The 17,592-nt window shown below is 56.0% G+C and overlaps 7 protein-coding genes across 7 annotated transcripts; 3 read left to right on the forward strand and 4 right to left on the reverse strand.

Annotated features, from left to right (window-relative positions):
• Positions 1-345: 345 nt before the first annotated feature.
• GCG54_00000510 (uncharacterized protein) lies at positions 346-3,015 on the reverse strand (the record flags this gene model as incomplete). The annotated part of the gene is made up of 1 exon (XM_045400647.1): positions 346-3,015. One exon carries the CDS (start codon positions 3,013-3,015, stop codon positions 346-348), a length of 2,670 nt encoding a protein of 889 aa, XP_045263320.1.
• Positions 3,016-4,104: 1,089 nt separating this feature from the next.
• GCG54_00000511 (uncharacterized protein) lies at positions 4,105-6,568 on the forward strand (the record flags this gene model as incomplete). Its single annotated transcript, XM_045400648.1, has 5 exons — positions 4,105-4,626; positions 4,681-5,053; positions 5,111-5,814; positions 5,862-6,191; positions 6,212-6,568. 5 exons carry the CDS (start codon positions 4,105-4,107, stop codon positions 6,566-6,568), a joined length of 2,286 nt encoding a protein of 761 aa, XP_045263321.1.
• On the reverse strand, positions 5,909-8,046 carry GCG54_00000512 (uncharacterized protein; the record flags this gene model as incomplete). Its single annotated transcript, XM_045400649.1, has 5 exons — positions 5,909-6,618; positions 6,674-7,037; positions 7,098-7,718; positions 7,785-7,942; positions 8,022-8,046. The coding sequence occupies 5 exons, from the start codon at positions 8,044-8,046 to the stop codon at positions 5,909-5,911; spliced, it is 1,878 nt and encodes a 625-aa protein (XP_045263322.1).
• A 1,158-nt stretch (positions 8,047-9,204) lies between these two features.
• Positions 9,205-10,310, forward strand: GCG54_00000513 (putative NAD(P)H-dependent D-xylose reductase xyl1; the record flags this gene model as incomplete). The annotated part of the gene is made up of 3 exons (XM_045400650.1): positions 9,205-9,309; positions 9,377-9,655; positions 9,720-10,310. The coding sequence occupies 3 exons, from the start codon at positions 9,205-9,207 to the stop codon at positions 10,308-10,310; spliced, it is 975 nt and encodes a 324-aa protein (XP_045263323.1).
• A 939-nt stretch (positions 10,311-11,249) lies between these two features.
• Positions 11,250-12,657, forward strand: GCG54_00000514 (L-arabinitol 4-dehydrogenase; the record flags this gene model as incomplete). Its single annotated transcript, XM_045400651.1, has 4 exons — positions 11,250-11,485; positions 11,559-11,846; positions 11,917-12,385; positions 12,451-12,657. The coding sequence occupies 4 exons, from the start codon at positions 11,250-11,252 to the stop codon at positions 12,655-12,657; spliced, it is 1,200 nt and encodes a 399-aa protein (XP_045263324.1).
• A 327-nt stretch (positions 12,658-12,984) lies between these two features.
• GCG54_00000515 (uncharacterized protein) lies at positions 12,985-14,096 on the reverse strand (the record flags this gene model as incomplete). Its single annotated transcript, XM_045400652.1, has 3 exons — positions 12,985-12,989; positions 13,069-13,233; positions 13,280-14,096. 3 exons carry the CDS (start codon positions 14,094-14,096, stop codon positions 12,985-12,987), a joined length of 987 nt encoding a protein of 328 aa, XP_045263325.1.
• A 2,330-nt stretch (positions 14,097-16,426) lies between these two features.
• GCG54_00000516 (uncharacterized protein) lies at positions 16,427-16,680 on the reverse strand (the record flags this gene model as incomplete). The annotated part of the gene is made up of 2 exons (XM_045400653.1): positions 16,427-16,460; positions 16,517-16,680. 2 exons carry the CDS (start codon positions 16,678-16,680, stop codon positions 16,427-16,429), a joined length of 198 nt encoding a protein of 65 aa, XP_045263326.1.
• Between the last annotated feature and the right edge of the window lie 912 nt (positions 16,681-17,592).

The raw sequence follows: 17,592 nt of genomic DNA on the forward strand, positions 1-17,592 counted from the left end.
TTTGTTCGAATTTCCAGTGTTTGTGATGTCAGATTGGCTTAAGGCCCTCCTGGAGCAATCAAAAGTGTATTTGACGTCCGCCTCTATCCGTATGCTGTGCCAAGTTCAGAACTTGCGTGAATACTCAAGTAGGACAGCCAAACACGAAAATGCTTGAATTCGGTCAGAGGAATGGTGTGCTTGCCAACGGTTGTCAATTAGCCGCCCAATGTTTTGCTGAAATCTTTGTCTACACTGTGGGTCCGAAGCTAGCTCGCTTTTAACAATGATGGCAAATCTTAGCATTAGCTCAATAAGCCAGTAAGAATACGTCAAGTGACTGGGAGCTGACAACCAAATGCGAAATCAAGGCAAGCCAAACTGTGTTAACAAAGCTTGAGGAGGCCATTTTTCCTTCGCCCGTTCATCAAGACCACCCTCAAACGTGTAAGTGCCCGACCCAACCGTCTTCTCTACACTTCCATCCGGAAGTGATACTACAGCCGTAGCATTCGGCGGAACCGTCAACTCCAACACCAACTTATCGCCAGCCTTAATCTCCCATCTAGCCCGAACCTGCCCAGTAGGGCTCATGTACTCGACCTCCGCATGTTTCAAACCCCCTCCCGGTCTCGGCCTCACTAGAAACTTTGTCCAACCAGGCTCCAGCGGTGACAACCCCCCAATGCTAGCATGCATCCAGTTCGCCACGCTGCCAAGAGCATAGTGATTGAAACTAGTCATCTCGCCGGGGTTAATCGTGCCGTCCTCCAGCATGCTATCCCACCTCTCCCACACCGTCGTCGCGCCCTTGGTGACCGGGTACATCCACGACGGACACCCCTTCTCGAGCAACATGCGGTACGCGTGCTGCGTGTACCCCGTCTCAGACAGCGCGTGCAGGATGACCGGCGTGCCCGCGAAGCCCGTTGACACCCTGAACTTGGAGTACTGCACCAGCCGCGCCAGTCTCGCCGCGGCGGCCTTACGCTGGGCGGGGGTCTCGTGCAGGTCGAAGAGCAGGGCGAGGGCCAGGGCCGTCTGGGAGTCGGCGACGACGAAGCCTGCCTTGGTGATGTACTTGTCCTGGAAGAGCTGCTTGAGGCGCTTGTGCTCCGCCGCGAATTTGTCTGCGTCTTCGTTGAGATTGAGAATGCGGGCGATTTGGGAAACCACGCCGGTGACGTGGACGAGGTAGGCGTCCGCGACGAGGGTGCCGTCGGTTCTAGCGAGACCGGGTTCGGCCGGGGGTGCGTTCGGGTCAAGCCAGTCGCCAAGCTGCCACAGGTCGGTGTCCCAGAGGCCGTCTTCGCCTCGCTTGATGGAGTTGAGGTAGTCCTTCATGCCGGGATACGTTTCTTGAAGAACTCCGGTGTCGCCAAACCACTTGTATAGAGTCCACGGCACCAATACGACGACGTCGTCCCAGACAGCCTGCGGAAGCGCGGGAAACGGGCCGTCCTTCATGACATTCGGCACAACGAGTGGCACCACTCCGCCAGCATCCTTCTGATCAAAGATCACATCCCTCATCCAGTTGCTCAGCATTCCACCGCAATCATACAAGAACGACGCCGTGGGGCTGAAGATCTGGATATCACCCGTCCACCCCAAACGCTCATCACGCTGGGGACAGTCCGTAGGGATCGAGACGAAGTTACCGCGCATACTCCACACGACGTTGCGGTGCAGCGCGTTGATATCCTCATCAGAGCACGAGAAGAAGCCCGTTCGCCGCATGTCAGTGTGCATCACCACCGCAGAGATAGACTCAAGAGTGATCTCATCGGCAGCCCAGCCGTCCAATTCGACGTATCGGAAGCCGTGATACGTAAAGTGCGGCGACCAGTCCTGCAACCCGCGCCCACCGCCGAAGATGATTGTGTCGGTCTGCTTTGCCCTGCGAAGGGGGCGGATGCCGAGGTAACCGTTCTCGAGGACCTCTGCGTGGCGGATGGTGAGGCGGTGGCCGTCTGGCTTTTTGAGGGAGTGAAGGACGAGTTTGCCGACGAGGTTCTGGCCAAAGTCGATGAGGGCCTTGCCGGAGGGGTCTGTGAAGACTTTGGTGGGTTTAATCGTCTCGGTGATGCGAACCGGCGGGAAGGATGATGGCACTAGGGACGGTTTGGGGAAGGGAAGGGTCTCGACTGGGGACCATTTTGATGTGTCGTGGTGCCAGTCGTCGACTTCGAGGCCGAGGTCATAGGTCTCGCCGTCGTAGATGTCGCTGCCCACGATGGGCGATAGATGGCATTCCCAGGATTCATCTGTGGTGAGGCGGAACTCGGATCCGCTGTCGAGGAGGTCGAGTTGAGCGAGGACGCCGATGCGGTCGCCGTAGAAACACGTCAGACCGTCTCCCCAGAGGACGCGGCCGGCGTACCATCCCTCGCTGACTTCCACGGACAGGACGTTGGGTTGGCCGGGCATCAAAAGAGGCCCTACGTCAAAGACTTGGTATTGAATGCGGTGTTGGTAGGCCGTCCATCCGGGGGCCAGCCACTCATCTCCGATTCTCTTGCCGTTGAGATAGGCTTCGTATATTCCTAGAGCAGTGATGTAAAGTCTTGCACGGCCGCCGTTGAGCTCGGGGGCGGTGAAAGTCTTGCGGAACCGGACGGGCCGGATGCCCCGCTCATCCGGGTGCGTTTCCGACCGCGGCGGTGCGGCGATGGGCTTCGCGGACCAGTCGTCCCGAGACAGTAGGGCAGCTTCGACGATCAAGGGTTCGGACCATTGCGTGTTCAGCTGTCCGTCTTCGGACGTGCCGGAGGACTTCACGCGGATGGTCGCAGTTCCTGCTGAAGCTAGGGGACTATCGGGCCATGGCGCCAGGACTGATGAGCTGCTCTCGACGTGAAACGATTGGGGTTGCTTCCCGCTCCGGGTGATTTCGACGTCGTAGGATGTCTGCTTCCAATTCTTTGGAAGAGAGTCGGATGTCACTCTCCAGGAGATTCGAGGGGTTGGGGATGGGACACCAATGCCGCCCGCAGCATGTTCAAACCGTAAGTCTGTGATGGTGATAGGAGCCATGGTTTAGGGAAGCCCGAGAACGTGTATATGAACCGAGAGAGACAAGAGCCATTGACGGGAGTCAAGGAGCTATCAAATAGTCCTTCAAGAGCTTCTCAGGGTCCAGATAAAGTCAGATCGTAACGCATCTGATCCACTGCTCTTCATCGGCAAGTGGTTTCGGTTTTCTCATTGGAATCAAAGTTGGTTGAGCCCCGCGGCCGGTGACATCAGCACCGAAACGCCGAGTGGGCGGCTCCGCTGAGCCGGAGGAGTTTAGGCCGAGATAACAGTAATACGAACTGTGTGGTGCTGTACTCTAAAAGACGTTGTTCTCTAATTCTTAGTTTCTTCCATCGAACATGGTTTTGCCAAGGTTGTTGTTGAACTCTGTATACTCACACATTTCTTGGCTGTTCTGCCATCAATGAGAGCGCTGACCAACATTGCCTCATTGCCTCGCCCTTGGTGCAATACTCTGAGTGAACACTTCTCATTCGCTGAAGCAACTTATTTCCAAACAAGAAGACGAAGCCGACACAACATGCGGCGAAGGATCTTCACGATGAGGGACAGCCCGGATGGCTCACCGAGACTCACCTACACCACACCTCAACAGACCTCGGTAGCCGCGTTCCGACTGACACCGGGTAAGGGACCAGCAGCATCGGGCTAGGTCCGTTGGTTTCTTTCCCCTTTACCCCTGCCCCCTGTCCATTTACTCCGCAGCACATCCCCCCAAGTGGAGAAACAGTGGACAATGGACTCATTTGGCCGGCGGAACGCGGTGAAGACAGCTCACGAGACACCAATGACCGGCGCCCAGCTCCCCCGCAGTTTCCGCTAACTTGGGTTCCCCGCAGCAGTTCAATGCGCCCTGCCTCCCTGTCTTGGTGCATTGCCCGTTCGGAGAGAGACGCTGGAGCTGAGATCCATTGTTTTTCCTCCTCCCGCATGACCTTCCGAAACCTTCATCGTGAATGGAGCCAAGGGGTCTGTCTGGTCTCTGAACGACAACAACGCTGAAGGCTTGGCTGTGTTCACTGTTGCATGTCTCGCGGCCCAGCTTCAGACTCAACATAGAGAGTCTGTATCTCTCTGAAGAACAGGATGCTCTCGCCAGCGACGATAAACGACTCCGACTCCACCGCAGCGCTGCCCCTCGACCGCGTCGAAAGCACCGGCTCTCACTCTCACTCTCAGTCGCGGTCTCACGCCCACTCTCACTCACTCTCTCACTCCCAGGGCCCCTCTCACTATGGCGCCGCTGCAGTGACTCCCGCTGCGTCGACGTGGGGCCTCGGCGACCCAGCACCCTCGCAGCACCTCTCGTCCGAGGCGTCGACGTCGCCGGCAGAGTCATGGCGTCTGGATGAGTTTGTGACGGACCCCGGGTACCTTGCCTACCAGGAGGAACTGCGATGCCTCATCTTCAACACAGCCCAAACCGCCGCGCCCACGAGGGAGGGCACGCCGGAAGCCGCAGATGGCGGGTTCGCGGCTGGAGGCTTCGCTGCGCCGGGGACTATGCTGGGCGATGACTCGGCGGCGCGGAGACATGCTGGGCAGATCTTAGGGACAGGAAGGAGGTTGGAGTATTTGAAGAACTACGTCGGTGAAGTCGCGCCATGGGTGAGTTCACGAGACACTGTTTAATTTGCAACTTCGGTGTACTGACTCTACTAGCTCGACATGTTCGACAGCGACCGCGCCTTTGGAATTCAAGTCCCGGTGTTGGCACGCAGCTCTCCCGCCCTGCTGTATGCCGTTTTGGCCCTGTCGGCACGACAAATGGAGCGCAAAGAGGGCAAGCAGACATCCTTCGACAGCCTGGAGCTCTACCAGGAGGCCATCCGGCTCTTGACACCCCTGCTCCAGTCCCGAGACCAAAAGATCATCCCAATCTGTACCATTCTCTGCTGCTTGGAGATGATGTCCGCGAGTGCGCAGGACTGGCGCAAACATCTCGAAGGCTGCGCGGCGCTCTTTGACTCTTTCTACGTCCACGGGTTCAGCGGAGGCCTCTTACAAGCCGTGTTCTGGTGCTACGCTAGGATGGGTATGTCCCAATATCTCAGTTCACATTCCTCTTCAAATCTACTCACTGACTGCCCAGATCTCTGTGGCGCCCTCATATCCGACGGCACCGAAAGCACCCTCCTCACACCCTCCAAATGGCTCCCCAGCGGCGCCTCCCACAACGAAGCGCGCGAGCTCTTCCACCAGTCTGGCGGCACCCCCGACATGCACGCCAACTACGCCGTCTACCTCTGCGCCAAGGTCTGCGAGCTCGTCGCCGACAGGACGCGCTACTTCGAGCTCGGCGACGCCGGCACCTGCAGCAGCCCCGACGAGCTGACCGACCGCTGGGTCCGCCTCTGGGAGGACCTCCAGGCCTGGACGCGCGACCGCCCGCCCGAGCTGCTGCCGGTGCAGAGCATCCAGAGCAGCCCGTTCCCGCAGATCCTGTTCCTCCACTGGGCGGCGATATCGTCCAACCAGCTGTACCACACGGCATGTACCCTGCTGCTCGGGTCGATGCCGCGGCCGCTGAGTATCAAGCTCGGCGGCGTCACGGGGTCTGCGATATGGCACGCCAAGTGTATTTGTGGCATCTCCCTGGCGAATCCGCACCAGGGCTGTCTGAATAATGCGATTCAGCCGCTGTGGGTGGCCGGCAGGCTGCTCAGTCACAAGTCGGAGCACGCGCTGCTGGTGAGGCTCATCCGTAGCATCGAGGCCGTCACCGGATGGGGAACGTGCTGGAGGATCGACGACCTCGAGACTGCGTGGGGATACAAGGTTCGCAAAGAGCTCAGGGTCGCTGACATGGCAAGATGATTCTGCTTCAAGGTATCTCTGACAAGGGATTTTACGCCTCGCGAAACTACGGTAACCGTTGGACTGGTATCGTTTACACCAACCCCCAATCTTCCCTCACCCTGGCCGCGAACCCGTCAACATTCCACCCAGCCAGCGCCTTCACGCGCTCAAAACACTCCAGAATCGCCCGCTGCTGCGGCTCGTACGTCATCCGCTGCGCCGCGAGGTACAGCGACGCCACGAGACACAGGTCCCAGCTGTCGCGGCGGTCGTTGTTCAGCGCGATGCCGCACACCCTCTGCGCGTGCCACAGCGGCGACGTCGCCGACGAGGAGCTGCCGCTCGACTTCTTCGTCCCCGCCGCGGCCTGTAGCGTGCGCGGCTTGTTCTGCAGGAGCAGCAGCATCGCGGTGTGGTAGAGCTGGTTCGCGAAGACGGCGGCGCCGTTGGTGAAGAGGATGATGGGGAAGAGGGTCTCGTCGCCGCCGTCGATCTCGACCATCGGCCGGAACTCCTGCGCGCGGTTGGTGTACCACAGGCCCAGCGCGTCGCTGAGCATCGTCCAGCGGTGGACGGGCGTGAGAGGGGTAGCGCCGTTGGCATTGGGAGTGGTGGTCTGCGGCGGGAAGCTGCCGCTGCAGAAGTTGACGACCTTGGCACAGAGGAGGAGAGGCTCGATGGTGTACTGAAAGATGGTCTCTGCGACGGTGGAGGAGGTGTTCCACTGCTGCGACATGGGGTTGTAGTTTAGCTGCTCGGGGACGGAGATGGGGGAGCCTGTTACGAGGGCGGCTGCGAGCTCTGACGGGGGAGGTTAGCATGATGGATCATAAGATATGTTGGACACGAGCTGTACCTAGTCTGATCAAGACAGAGAGAATAACGATTGTCTTCTGGCTTGCTTCCGCCAAGGCCACGGCCCAGAAGTTGTCGTTGATGACGATGGGTAACTCGTGCCACCCGTTGGGGATATCAGTGATGAACCGGCAGGCTGTCGACAACGTCAAATGTGCCAGGTCGCCGTCATTAATATTATTCGAACTGTTTTGGTTCCAAGGTGCTGCCTCGGCAAGGGTCTTGAGATACTCGGCGTCGTTCGTCATCGCGCGCGGGTCTGTCGTTGCTGCGACGGCGAGGAGGGCGTGGAGAACACCCTCGCTCTCGATGGCGAGGCGGGGCACGTAGAGGCCAAAGGTTTGGCTCATGTCGCAAAGATCGAGCTAGGAGGTCGTCTAAGTAAATCCATAGATATGTTGGTTCGCATCTCAGTCTTAACTTACCCAAGGCGCGACCTGGTACCTGAAGTGGCGCAACAACTGAAGCAGTCGATCCTGCGAGATGCTCTTCGCAGCGGAGGCCACCACACTCGAACCCCTCCGTTCCCGGACCGAGCCCGGCGAGACGGACATCAAATCTTTCGGACTCACGCCGATGCCGTCTGCGCCGATCCCAAAGGACCCGGAGCCCTGGTCAGGAGACTGCACCAGGCCTGTCGTCGTCGTGCCCTCGCTGCCAAGAGATAGCAGCACGTTGAGAGCGGTTTCGTAGGCGGCATCGTTGTTGGACGAGGTCCCGTTCAGTTTGCCCGTGATGTCTAGATTCCGCACGGGCGAGGATAAGCTCTCGTGGCCTACGCTCTGCGCGCGCCATTGTGTTGTTGGCGGGGGCGGCGGCGGGTGGTGATTCTGCGAGATGCCAGGCTCGATGGGATGCGGCTTCGGAGTCGGGGGCTCTAGGGGTTGGGGATTTGCTTGGAATGTCACGATAGTTGGTGTCTGCGCTGGGGGAGGATGTGGCGGCGGCGGCGCATTATTCGTCGTGGGTGCATTTTGAGGTTTCTGAGGTGGAGGAGAGGCAGAGCCGTCTTTTGCGCCCTGTTTCGCGGTCCCGGGACTCACGAACTATGTTGTTTGTGGTCAGCTATGATGAAGCAAGGCATCAGCTGATTTTCATCATCGTACACGTACTTGGAGCCTCGAGTACTTTGGCGTCGTCGCCTCAGTCGCCGCCCTTGGCGACGGTGAGACTGTCAATGCATTCTTGTTCAAGAACGTCAGTCGAGGGCCGTACTGGCACTCAAAGTTGCCGTCGATGCAGCGCTGGCAGCGTGGTTTGCCTTCGTCGCCTGTATGGGAAGAGATTAGTTATCGGTCAGGACGATAACATGATTTCACCGAGTGTAACCGAGGCCAGCAAAGAAACACCATGAGTTGTGGGGATGATGACCATGACTCCAGCAACAGCACAGTGGAACTCAAACGCAGTTTCTGAGATGCGAAATACAGATAAGAAAGATAGACTCACATTTGCGCCGTCGGATCCGACACTTTAGACACCCGGTCCTCGTTCTCTTGTGTCTGGTTTTGGACGGGTTCGTCTGTTGACTGCCGCCAACTCCCCCAGCTGCGGCGGCTGCGGTTGCTGATGCTGATTCCGTGTCGTCCGCCATTATTCTCGGTATCCCTCTCGGTCTCTCACTATCTCTCACTCAGCCTGCGACGACCATGCTGTGCGCTGGGTGTGTGCGTGTGTGTGTGTGCCATTGCGGGAAGGGATAATTTTGTCGGATTGGGAAGGCAGACGACGTCCCCAACAAATAGTGGAGGAACGCGGAGAGACGCGGATGGAGGAAGCGGATGTGTGTACGGGGTATTGAGAGGCGACGGGTGCAGGGAAGATGGCTCGACGAGGCGTTGATGGTGGTGTGTGGTGTGGTGGGGATTGGAACTCGGAAACTTGGGGTTGGGAGTCCCGCGCGATCACGGTTCCAGACAAGCGTTGACAGGGAGTTGGCGAGGAGTCGTTTGGTGGAGCTGTTGAATAGCTGCTCTTTTCTTGTCTCTTTGGTAACGAGCCGGCTCTCATTCAGTTGAGGTAAAGATCATTACAACAGTTGCAGCATCTTTCCAGCCGGTCATCATCCGAAGCTACATGGCAAGCCACGTCTTTTCCAAAGCACATATGCAGCATTTCGCCGTGGATAATTGACCCCATTTCCCCATCTCATGTGAGCGGTCTGGTCTTCTCAATTCCCCTCGTGGAACCCGGTCGAACACGAGTCAAACAGGGGGGCCGCTAAGCGCGGGGATGCTTGCCCGTTTTTGCTAAGGAACGGTTAGCATTACCGCAAAGGGAAATCCTAAGCACCGCCAGAGATGCCCCTCCATGACGATGCAAGTGAAATGAGCTTCGGGCTGCGACGCGACGGGTGGTGCCCTGAGGCGGGGTCATTTGAAAAGATGCTGAAATATTTACAATTGGGGTCAGGCCGAAAATATTGTTGACCACGAATTGCTTTTACACTTCTCTTGCTTCACATCTCTCGCTTTCCTCACAGCTGTCTCCTTCAACATCAATACCCCAATTCATACACAAATTCCAGTCACTATGGGCAAGGACACTATCACCCTCGCTTCCGGCCGCGAGATGCCTCTCGTCGGTTTCGGCCTGTGGAAGGTTCCCCGCGAGACCTGCGCCGACACTGTCTACAACGTGAGTTGACATTTTGTCTTGCGTGAACTCCTGTTGAAGCCGACTCTCTGACTTTGACGACATACAGGCCATCAAGACCGGCTACCGCCTCTTTGACGGCGCCTACGACTATCAGAATGAGAAGGAGACTGGCGAGGGTGTCCGCCGCGCCATCGCCGACGGCCTCGTCAAGCGTGAGGACATCTTCATTACCACCAAGCTGTGGAACAACTACCACCGCAAGGAGCACGCCCTCGAGATGGCCAAGAAGCAGAACGAGACCCTCGGCCTGGGCTACATCGACCTCTACCTCATTCACTTCCCCGTCGCTCTGAAGTACATTGAGCCCTCCAAGATCCCCTACCCCGTAAGTCTCTCATTATCCTCAAACAATGCAAGTGAAGCGACAGAAGTCTAACAACGCAACCCAGGCCTGGTGGCAAGACGAGGCCCAGACTATCGTCGAGACCGACAACGTGCCTATCCGCGAGACCTGGGAGGTCCTCGAGTCCCTCGTCGACCAGGGCATCGCCAAGTCCATCGGCGTCTCCAACTTCCAGGCCCAGTCCCTCTACGACGTCCAGTCCTACGCCCGCCACCCCATCTCCGCCCTCCAGATCGAGCACCACCCCTACCTCGTCCAGCCCGACCTCATCTCCATGGCCCAGGAGAACAACATCGCCGTCACCGCCTACTCCTCCTTCGGCCCCCAGTCCTTCCTCGAGATCTCCAACAAGCGCGCCATCGGCGCAAAGGGCCTCTTCGAGGTCGACGCCGTCACCAAGGCTGCCGCCGCGCACAACGCCACCCCCGCGCAGGTTCTCCTGAGATGGGCCACCCAGCGCGGCATCGCCGTCATCCCCAAGAGCAACAGCCAGAACCGCCTGCAGCAGAACCTCGAGGTCAACGGCTTCGATCTGACCCCCGCGGAGATTGAGGCCATCTCTGACCTTGACCTCGGCCTGCGCTTCAACGACCCTGGTTTCTACCTGCCCCAGAAGCCTCTGCGCATCTTTGCTTAAGGTGGTGTTTCTTAATGATGTGAATGACTGGAAAATGGGTGGGAGGATGCGTCTTGGATAATGATCTTCGGGATCAATAGTTACCATAGAAACGGCCAACAAAGGCCTTGATGAATGAATCAAAAGTTATCCGCGTACAAAAATCATCTTTCTCAATTGAAATTCTTCCCGTTGATTGACTTGAAGCCAAGCGACAGGTACAAAAGGTGTAGGGCATGCTTCCCCAGCATCATCATAGCTTCACACGAGCTCAAGCTAGAGCTATCATAGACTCTGCAATGCATGAAGATAATGCGCCCACACAAGCTATCTGTCCTCTCATGTCTCTCGGAACTCGGCCGATGGAGGGGGCGGGGCATCGGTCGCCGGGGGACGGAACCCGGTGCCCTCAACACGAACCTAGTAACCAGCTTTAAACAGCCGGCATTTTCCCGGAGTCTAAACGAATCCAGAACTGCCGGTGAGGTGCTTACGATTTCCGCATCGGGAAGTCTCAAGCATCACCAGCAGACGAAGAGGAAGTGTTAGTCGCCCCGCGTCGGTCAGTTCCCCGCTCTTCCTTCTGGCAAACCCCAATTGGAACCGTCCCGTCCGATTGTCGACAACATTACCGACCGGAACATAGATCACACGACGAGAAATAATTTTGTTTGGTGTGAAGCGGGACGGGACGCGAGCTAGAAGGCCTGTTGAGCTTTCTTCTCCTTTTTCCATTAGACCCTCGGCGAATAGAAACGAAGGAGATTATCCGGTTGAGAGACAGCTCTTCTTTAACAGCTTGTGTTTTTCCGTTTCAAAGTCTACCGCCTTCTTCTCTTCCCTCTGCCGCGCCACGGAACGCAGTTTTTGACGAAAGGATCACCGTTTGTGTTTGCTCAAACTTGCGACTCGTCGTCTCTCGTTCGCTCGATCTTCCTGCCACACACCACACGCCCGAAGATGTGCACAACGATATCCGAGGCGCCCGTCAACGGCGTCGCGCCCACCAAGAACGGCATCGTCGTCGTCACGGAGATGGAGAAGAACGCCGCCCCCGTCGAGACCCTGAAGGCGCCGCTGCCGAACCCCTCACTGGTGGTCACGGCCGACCACCGCCTCAAGGCAGAGGAAGCCCCCGTCCTGGCGCCCAAGAAGGGCGAGGTCTTGGTCCACGTCAAGGCGACTGGTGTCTGCGGGTGAGTTTGTCCACAAGAAGCACCACAATTTCAGTCATGACGGACAATGCGCTGACAACCTCTCGTCCTCCAGATCCGACATCCACTTCTGGAAGACGGGCAAGATCGGCACTCTCGTCTTCGAAGGCGACTGCATCATCGGCCACGAGGCCGCCGGCGTGGTTATCCGCTGCGGCGAGGGCGTCAAGAACCTCAAGCCCGGTGACCGCGTCGCCATCGAGCCTGGCGTGCCCTGCGGCGAGTGCTTCCTCTGCACAGAGGGCCGCTACAACCTCTGCGAAGACGTCCAGTTCGCCGGCGTGTACCCTTACCACGGCACCATCCAGCGCTACAAGTGCCATCCCGCCAAGTGGCTTCACAAGTAAGTGTCCATGTTCCACGAGTTCATGACAGCATCGCGGAGAATATGCGGCGCTAACCCACAAACCCAGGCTCCCCGACAACATCTCCTACGCCGAAGGCGCCCTCCTCGAGCCCCTCAGTGTCGCGATGCACGGCATCCGCACCGCCGGCCTCTCCCTCGGCGTCGGCGCCGTGGTCTGCGGCGCGGGCCCCATCGGCCTCATCACCCTCGCCGCCGCGCGCGCCTCGGGCGCGCACCCGCTCGTCATCACCGACATCGAGCCCTCCCGGCTCGCCTTCGCCAAGACACTCGTGCCCAGCGTCATCACGTACCGCGTCGACCCGGCGCTCGGCAACGAGGGCAACGGCAAGGCGATCCGCGCGCTGTTCGGCGACGACGAGTACAGCGCCCCGCGAACGGTGCTTGAGTGCACCGGCGTCGAGAGCAGCATCTGCACGGCGGCGTTCACGGCGCGCCGCGGCGGTATGGTCATGGTTATTGGAGTGGGGAGGGAGATTATGAACAACTTGCCGTTTATGCACCTTTCTCTGGCTGAGGTGAGTTCTGCCTATCCCGGGTTCTGGGTCAATGGTGCGATATACTGACGATGTTTGCCTTGCAGATCAAGCTCGAGTTCATCAACCGCTACCGCGACACGTGGCCCGCCGGCATCGCGTGCCTGAGCAGCGGCATTCTCGACCTCAAGAGCCTCATCTCGCACACGTTCCCTCTCGAGAAGGCCGTTGAAGCCCTCACACTCGCGTCCGACTACAGAAACGGCAGCATCAAGGTTCAGATCGTGGACGAGGTTGACTCCGAGGCCTTTTAGATGGGGACAACGGGGATGGTTGATGGAGCATTGGTATAAAGGTGATGAATGAGGCACGGTGTTGATTGGGGCTTTGTGTGATAAACTTTGGATGGGTAATGCGGTCGAGCATAGCATACTTAGCGACTTTGGCGTTGCGGTTAATGAATTTAATTCATATGAACTGAGTTTCAAGCCTGATTGTGCTGGCGGGCGGATGATGTGTTCCAATTGGAGACTCCCATCACGTCAACTTACATCTTTGGCCACCACAAGCAGAACAGCTCTCTTGGCTCTTAATCGGGGCCAGTCAGGCATTGCTTGATATCACAGACTCTAGTATGTCACTCAATCTTATCGATTCTGCCAGCGTCCTTTCTGCCGAAAGTTGTACATCAAAATTAAAAATAGCCGTGGCCATTGAAATCATACAATGGTCGACCAGGCCCGTATCCAGACCAATGCTCGCCTTGATCTCTTCTCTGGTCATGGTGTCTGTTCCCCAGGTTTTCCCGGCCTTGACCTCTCCTTTGATTCTCATCTCTGTGGCCCATGTCTTCTCGACCTCGATCTCTCCTTTGGCCACCCTCTCCGCCTCTCATATCATCTTGTCCTTGATGTCTCAAATATCTGACATTCATACCATCATCGGTGAACCTCAACTCCACGTGCGGCTCAAATCGCCGCTGATCAACCCAAAAACCCACCCCCTGAGCATCCGACTCGCTGACGAAGAACTCCCCAAATACATCGACAAGCTGCATCTGCCCGGTCTGTCTCGGTAACATAGCAACCCCAGGGCTGAGGAAGCGCCGACAGAAAGCCAACACCCTCTCTCTCAAATCATCCATTCGTTGCCGGAATTCATCATTCTCCACGACGGCATCGTTGTGCTCAACGAAGAGCTCTTGTAAAGGGTAGAGAATGCTCTGCGTCCTGCCACATTCCCGTCCTTCCCATGTCCAGCAGGACACGAAGAGCTCGAAAGTGCAATTTCCGTACCTGACGTTGAATACGATGTGCGGCGTCCGTTTGAAATAGTTGTAAGGGATGTTCTCATACCCTTCGTCCAGCAATTCCGCAACATCATCGTCAGAAGGAGGTACCGACATGCCGAACATGACATGCGTGATAGCTGCTGGGGCGATTTGTCTGGACCAATGGTTTTCAGGCAGTTCCTCATCGGCTGCCCCGTCGTTGTCATTTACCGGTGCTGGTGGGAGCTCTTCTATGTCACGGTTGTCATACTCAGGGATGGGCTCAGGCCATGGCTCTGGGTCTGGATCTGGGTCTGCGAATTCCGGACCATAGTCAGGAATACGACCTGCGCCTACAGGCGGCTGTGGTCGTTGCGGGTCTTGTGGAATGTCTTGGGGTGGTTCTTGGTTAACAGGTTGCTGTGGTCTTGCTGGTTCGGGAGCTCGAGGAATGGGCCCGTAGTTTGGTAGCCATCTTTCCATGATGACGTTTTTAGTTGTGTTGAATGATATTCCTCGCGTCTTCGGGTTGATGGAATTAAAGCTCTCGGAGATGCCCATTTATATCGGGTAATGCGTGTTGTCATTCGTGGTGGTGAATCAGACACGAACACATTCACCTCTCTTTGACTCAACAGTAGTGATTCGGTCATAACAGATCAAACCGGGCGAGGGCCTTGGGCCCAATTCAATGAATAAAAAATCAAGGCTCGTCTGTCTATCATTCGAGGAATAAGCCAAGCTTCATCCCTGAGTCTAACGCGGTCCGCCTGATGTTGACCATGTTAGGTAACTACAAATAATCGCGGGCCTACACTTATGGTTTCAAAACTGCCGTCGTCTTTAGAAGCCTAGACCGGATATATGGAGATGAAGAAAAACAACTTTGCGGTGGTGATGAGAAAACTGACGTTGATCTCCTGAACTGCGCAATAGTCATTGAATTCCTTCGTGCAACGTCATGTAGTACACAAGAAAAGGTATCTCTTTTCCTATGATCGAGATTTTAAACTCGGAAATACGAAAACCTCCTATGGTAGCCACAGTTAGGAAGTGTATCCCCTCGTGGGAAGTAATATTATCTGGTATCCGGAAAGGCTTGTGAGCTTAATGGCAGATCGAGTGGTCAACTGTTTTGCGAGATCAGTTCCTTGCTCATTTGTCCCCTACTCATGGATCAAAGGCCATATGGCTTGTTCATCGAGCCAAGAATCCAGCTGAGCAGAAAATCTGAACCAATTTAATACTTACGATTCTACATATGTGCTTGCGATTTCATCCTTGCAGCAATTGGCGAGTGCTCAAGACAGCCTGTGGTCTAGGCAATGTCCCACAGAGCACGGGTGCGAGATCGGCGAACTCGCTACCGAGCCAACAACATTGGGAAACTTCTATTTTGCCATGCACATTTCATTCTCGGCGTTCAGGATAACGCGCAAGTCGCGTACGGAGTATGCACATGGGACCTCAGAGATGCCCATTCTGACCTACCCTTGCTCTGGATGATCATGCCGCTGAGCTACTACCTCCGACAAGCAACAAACTCAGTCTCCCTTCACGACCTGTTGCTCCGGCCGCCGAACTCTTCTCCGGATAGTTCGTCTGAACAAGGTTAAGATTAACCACAATCCTGACCCCCCAATCGCACCGAGCTTCTGCCCACATCCCACCTTACCGTGCCCGCAAACCCCCAACAACTGCGCGGACAGACCACTGAAGAAGCCCTGTCAAACCGCCCCAGGATCCAGGATCCAGGATCTCGTCGCGCTAGAGTGTATCAGAAGCTCCATCGTCCCCCAGCGGGGCCGCGTGCTTTTTCGCTTCAACTTAGCGTCGGGGTCCATTGGCTGCGGTGAGCGCTGTCATTGCCTGTCAAAATTGGCTAATTCCTTCGCTTCGGGGCCTGCTCCCTGCTAGAATGTCAATCACTTCCTGAAGGAGGCGTCCACTTTGCGGCATCTCCATCGACTTCACTGTTCCTTGCGTCGTCGTCGGCGGACCGCCGAAAAGTTAGCTGGGATCGAGAAGAGAAAATCGCGCCACTCTGGGAAGGTGAGGGTTTGTGCTCCCGATAGCCTCGGGTTCCAGATAGAGTCGCGGAAGTGCGTCTGAAGAGAAGTGCCTGCATCGCTATGCTCACTATACTCAAACACAGGCTGTTGTCGTGATCCAGTTGCCATTAAATGGCGCCTTGATTCACTGCCCGGGCATTATATGCATATTTGGACCTTGCCTCCAAACCCACTGCCGACCCCGACGCTAAGGGTTACGTGGACTTGGACGTCGAACTAGCAGATAACGCGAGTGAATCCAGGGGCTGCGCATACCGGGGTTAAAGTCGGATTCGGGACGGAATGGACTGCGGTCTGTGGCCCAGCCTTCACTGTGAGAAACTTGGCGTCGGCATCGAGCCAGGCTATTGGGAGCAAGGTGACCTTCTGAATGGGCAGTGGCATCGTGCGCTGAGAGATCGAGGTCCACTGATAGGCACCGTCACGAGATTGCCGGATGCGACCAACACTGGTTCTCAAGCTGAGGTGATGATGCTCTCTTGGAGGAATCAAAGGCTTTCCAGTATCGTTCATCAGTTCCAAACAATTATGCATGCTCTTGGAGGCAAGATGTTTGGCATTGGATGCAGCTGTGACCGGCTGATGTCAAGGCCCACAACGATCAGGATTCAGGAAAGCAAAGAGCCCACGAAGAACATTTCGAAATGAAACTCGATGGGCTCCAAACACGGCACAGGCTAATGCGTTGGTTGCAAATCCTTTTCTCCACTGTATAGCTAGCTACTGCGGACCTCTGAAGGTCTACATCACGTTGCAGTAACAACCATCCGCGGGCCTAGCATCTGTGTTAGTTCAAGTATTTCATGAGAACTGTTCTTGTTAGAAGCTCACCAAACACCACAGCAGAATCCTTGCTTGTCAATGCAACCGCCGCGTATTTGTATCTGCTCTTGAAGATGAGCTTGGTCCGAGCCTTGTGTTTCCGTTATAGGTTGGGTGGGAGCAGGAGGTGGCGACTGCTGCCCCTGAGCAGGTTGCTTGTTTTCACCGGCCATCGTGGGTGTATTTCATTACCATGTGGAGTTGTTTTAGGACCTATTATTCAGAGAATTGAAAGACGATTGAGTACCAAATCACTAGCATCATTTATAGGCTCATGGAGTGTTAATGGTGGGACTGTGAATGGCTGCCAGTTATCGCGGTGAATGGAATCTACCCCTGTCGATGTTGTCTACCACTGAAGTGAATCAGTGGGCTGGAAGAAGCCAAAGTCTACCGGCTACAATTGTAAGCTCCATCGAACGTAGTCATCCATACAATGTGACACCATGGAGTTCAGTATGAAGTTGCAACGAGAAAGGCCGCATGTCTGATCCTCTTGCAAAACTCTGTTTTCCGACCATAGACGCTGCTACAAACAACAGCTTTCGAGGCCATCAACTGAGAAATGCTTTCCACAATTTCTTTTTAGCATAGAGCTAATTATAATGATACCTACTTCTTCTACCCTTTGAGCCCAGCCACATCCAATTTGTGGAGGTTTACGCATGATGATACCTACTTCCTGCCTGCACTCGACTGTCAAAGGTTGACAATGAAAGCTGACATGCATGTAAGGTATTGCATGTTAGTATCTAGGTATTGAAGAATTGATTCGCGATATCGCCAGGGCAGAAGAAAGATCATGACTCTGACGACCTCGTTAGACATGATGATCAGCTCAAGGCAATCGAACGGAGTGATCCGGGTCTCCGCTCCGATCCTCCGTCAAAGATCAGCATTCGCGCGCCCGCCGGCACGTCCGCACCCACGAGTCAGTCTCGAGATCTCTCAACTTCATGAAATGCAGGTACTTCCTCACCAATTGACATTCGTCTTTGCGGCCGAATTTCTGATCGGGTCTCATTCCGACTGTTGGTGCCACTGTCCGTGAGTTTTGACTTTGTGTTCGCATTCTAGAACGATAA

Source organism: Colletotrichum gloeosporioides (assembly GCF_011800055.1).
Source record: "Colletotrichum gloeosporioides strain Lc1 chromosome Unknown consensus_50, whole genome shotgun sequence".
NCBI lineage: Eukaryota > Fungi > Ascomycota > Sordariomycetes > Glomerellales > Glomerellaceae > Colletotrichum > Colletotrichum gloeosporioides.